We start from the raw sequence: 3,829 nt of genomic DNA on the forward strand, positions 1-3,829 counted from the left end.
TCACGCGTCCAGCTGGTCCTTGCTGCAAACAGCCCAACCACAGCGCGGCCCTCCAGGAGCGCGAGCAGTTTCTGCGCGTGGCCGGTTTGGGCCGAAACTACGTGTCCCGGCAGTCCGCGGGGCGTGTGGGAGGAGCCGGGCCGGGGGCGGGGGCCGAGAGGGGGCATTGTGTCGGCTGGCGGTGCGCGATCATCCGCTCGCCGTGGGGCCGGGGCTGAGGTGTTAGAGCGGTTGCGGTCCGGGGCGTGAGGCCGAGGAGCAGGAGCGCGCGAGCGGCCGCGGGAGCCGGCGGGGCCGGCGGGAGCACCATGCGGATCGGCGCCCCGCGCCCTGCAGACCCCTCGCGAGGCACAGAGGCCGGGGCGGCGCCGGGGCGGCGGGGAGCATGAGGGCAGCTGGGGACCGGCTGGGCTCGGACCTCTGCTAGGGAGCGGTGTGAGCGGAACGCTCTCCGGGACGCGGCAGAGGGCGGGAGCCGAGCGCCCGGGGCTGTGGGCATTTCGGACGCGGACGCGAGGGCCCGGGAGCCAGCCGGGGCTCCAGCACGCAGCCGACATGGGCAACGCGGGGAGCATGGACTCGCAGCAGACCGATTTCAGGGCGCACAACGTGCCATTGAAGCTGCCGATGCCCGAGCCAGGTGAACTGGAGGAGCGCTTTGCCATCGTGCTGGTGAGTACGCAGCGGGGCCCCGGTGGGGCAGGCGGCGCAGCTGGACCCAATCCTCCCGTCCTGAGGGCGAGGCTCGCTCGCACCTTCCCCATTGTGGGCTCCCTGCCTCGCTTCTCTCGGTCTCTCTCCTTGCTCTCTCTTCGGGTCCTGGGATGGGGAAAGGGCCTTGGGCCGGACTACCCCGCCGGCCACGAACCCATTGTCTGGCGGGAGCGGCACCTCGCAGCGCGTGTGCCGGGAGGTGCAGCGTGGGTGTGAAGGGAAGGTGGCTGGCCGGGGACGAATGAGCGGTTAGCAGCTAAGGCTTTTTGTTTAAAGAATGAAAACCAGCCAGCAGACTCCGACTCCCTGCGCAGCATCCCCTGGACACCCAGCTCTGGGCCTGCGGGGTCTGCAGCAGACGCGCGCAGGTGGCTGGCCGCAGGCGCCGCGCCCGCACTTGGTCAGGCGAACTTGGAGGGTGGACATCTCGGCTGGGCAGATGGACAGCTCCCCGGAAAGAGAAAGAGGAGGCCGGCAGCAGAGTGGCGCCGGGGTCCCTCCGCGAGGAGGAGGCATCTGAAACCCAGACGGGGGAGAAGCGCCCCGAGCGGGGGAGAACCTCAGTGTGTTCTCTTTGGTCTTAAATCTTAAACCACAAAAATGTGCAGTTTGGCTGGGACGTGTTAAGAGCTGTCCTGACTTCTCGGGCGACCTCAGGTTCTTCCAGCTGAGTCCACGGCTCCCTCCCGCATTCCCCATCTCTCAGCCTTCCCGTTCCAGCTTCCCAACCAAAGACTGGAATCCTCTCCATTTTCTTTCGCGACTAAGTTTCTGGGCCCTTCCCAACCGGAGTCTGCCTTACTGGGAACTCAAAAGGGTGTGACGCTTCTTCCCTTGCCCCAGCAAGGGTCTCAAGTGCAGTTGGTTCCTGCACTTAAGGTCCCAGCTTCTCTTAAGGGATGTTGGGAAGGAAATGGGGAGTGGGGGTGGGGTGGGCGACCGCCTGGCTCCTAGACTTCACATTCTGTTTCCCTTTTTCTAAACCCCTGCAAGACAAGGCAGCCAGAGCTAGAGGAACTTGTGATGGAGGCGGCCAAGCCCCGTGTCTACCTGAGAGAATTTTGGCATGTAACTTAAGAACTTTGGGAAAGGTCTCAAGCCTTGGATCAAAAGTTGGTTTTCTGAGATTTGACCGTTGACTGAGACATTGGAACTGCCTTTCTTCATCCCCTTGAAAAGGGGCTGCTTTGGTACTGAGAACGCGTTCTGGATGGCAGGCTGGCTTTGTGCGCTCAGGGAGCACAGAGGCTGCAGCCTTTTTAGGCCCCCTGGAAATTGCTGTTAACACGGGGGAGAAAGATGTGGTTGCCTGTTTTGCTTTGCATCGTCTGTGATCTCCCACAGCTGCTCCCACGTTATGCAAGATGGGACGCTGTGAAATGAAACAGCCCAAGCGTAATTACTTCTCAAGGCAGTCTGGTGCATACTTGACCCGGCTTTCCAGAGACAAACGGTGTTTCTTGAAAAAACTGTTGGTGACAGACAGACATGGCCTCTCAGGCCTTTTTTTGGGTTTGCTGCTTTTCTTTTCTCTTCATAGTGTGATGTTGTCTGTATGTCTGTCTTGTCTTTCTGTGTGCCAGAGAGGGAGAGGGAGAGAGAGAGAGAGAAAGAGGGGGGGAGAGGGAGAGGGAGAAGGAGAGGGAGAAGGAGAGGGAGAGGGAGAGAGAGAGGGACAGAGAGGGAGAGAGAGAGGGACAGAGAGGGAGAAAGAGAGAGAGAGAGAGGCAGACTGAGTACTTGGAGCTTGGAGCGGGGGAGCCTATGACACAGGGAAGGCCGTGCAGCAGTCATGCTAATAACAATAATGCAATTAAGTTCTACTCAACTGGGAGAGCATTTTTTTGCATGAGCTTTCAGTTACTCTGCTGATTAATAACACATGGTAGGAATTAATCTTTAGGAAAATAATGCCCTTCATTAACATGGTGGATTTGTGCTCCTATTGAGTCCAGCAGGTCACAGAGTGAAGTCTGAAGACTTTTATGATTGTAAATCCCAGGCTCCTTGGGGTGTCAGTGTCTGCAGTTTGTTGTGGCTACTTTTTCTCCACCTTGTGTCACACAGTTAACTGGATGCAATTCTTTTGTAAGCTGTTTAGAGTAGTCTAGTTTCTCAAACAAAAAACAAAACCAGAAAATATGCTGCCTTTTTTTTTTTGAAAGTTAAAGACTTTTGTAATCCTTGTGTTAGGGAAATACTTGGAGGCTGATGTTTACACACCCGTCTAAGTTCCCCTTGCTGTTGAGAGACGAGTGAAGCAGGCTGAAGGCAACCCTCCCAGATCATCCCATCCGCTGTTGGTCTCTCCTGTCCCCTCTCCCTGAGGTTATTGACTCAGTGTACTCTGCTTTGTTTTTCTTTCAGTTTCCTGAGTTGCTGAAGGCGTCAGAAATACTTAATCCTGGACATTAAGCTTGAAGGACACATTTTAGGAGGGAGATTTTATGAGATAGTACTTTTATATATACATGTATTTATGATTTCCCATCCTGGAGTAAGGAGAAACACGTTGGCATTATTTTTTTTAATTATTTATTTATTATATATACACTTTCCAGTATACAGTGCCAGATCTCATAGCAGATGGTTGTGAGCCACCATGTGGTTGCTGGGAATTGAACTCAAGACCTCTGGAAGAGCAGCTAGTGCTCTTAACCTCTGAGCCATCTCTCCAGCCCACACGTTGGCATTATTGATGTTAGTTCCCTTCCCACCTCTACCTCGCCATGTACCCAGGCTGACCACAGGCTTCTGTCTACCTACCTTAGCCCCCTGCATGCTGGGCTTATGTGTGTGCCACCACACCAGATCCATTTCACTTCCTTATATAATAAAGATCACAAGGGATTTTGGGAAGGAAACTAGATTTAGGAAAGTCTACAAACGCCTCATTGTAAGCACAGCTTACATCAACAATTAACAAGCTGTTTCAGGTTAGAAAAGCACTTCCCCTCAACCTCCAGCTCTAGAATACTTAAAACCTAAAAATAAAAATTAAAGTGACACAAGTCCATCTTATTTCAGAGATTAGACATCTACTCGGTGACCATAGTCTTTACCCCAGCAGCTTGTGTGAGTTGAGTTGTATGTACCTAAAAAAAAAAAAAAAAAA

General features: G+C 54.2%; 1 protein-coding gene across 3 annotated transcripts in view; it reads left to right on the forward strand.

The window, feature by feature from the left end:
• Positions 1-208: 208 nt before the first annotated feature.
• The window catches only part of Fmnl2 (formin like 2), a 254,474-nt gene continuing 250,853 nt past the window's right edge, over positions 209-3,829 (forward strand). Inside the window, exon 1 of one of the 3 annotated variants that reach the window (XM_026778859.1) lies at positions 209-672. In XM_026778859.1, the coding sequence (XP_026634660.1) occupies positions 556-672 (117 nt within the window). In that variant the 5' untranslated portion in view covers positions 209-555. The remainder of the gene's footprint in view (positions 673-3,829) is intronic. The other 2 variants (XM_026778861.1, XM_026778860.1) reach the window with 2 other exon arrangements.

The sequence above is a fragment of the Microtus ochrogaster genome, chromosome 4 (genome assembly GCF_000317375.1).
Source record: "Microtus ochrogaster isolate Prairie Vole_2 chromosome 4, MicOch1.0, whole genome shotgun sequence".
Taxonomy (NCBI): Eukaryota; Metazoa; Chordata; class Mammalia; order Rodentia; family Cricetidae; genus Microtus; species Microtus ochrogaster.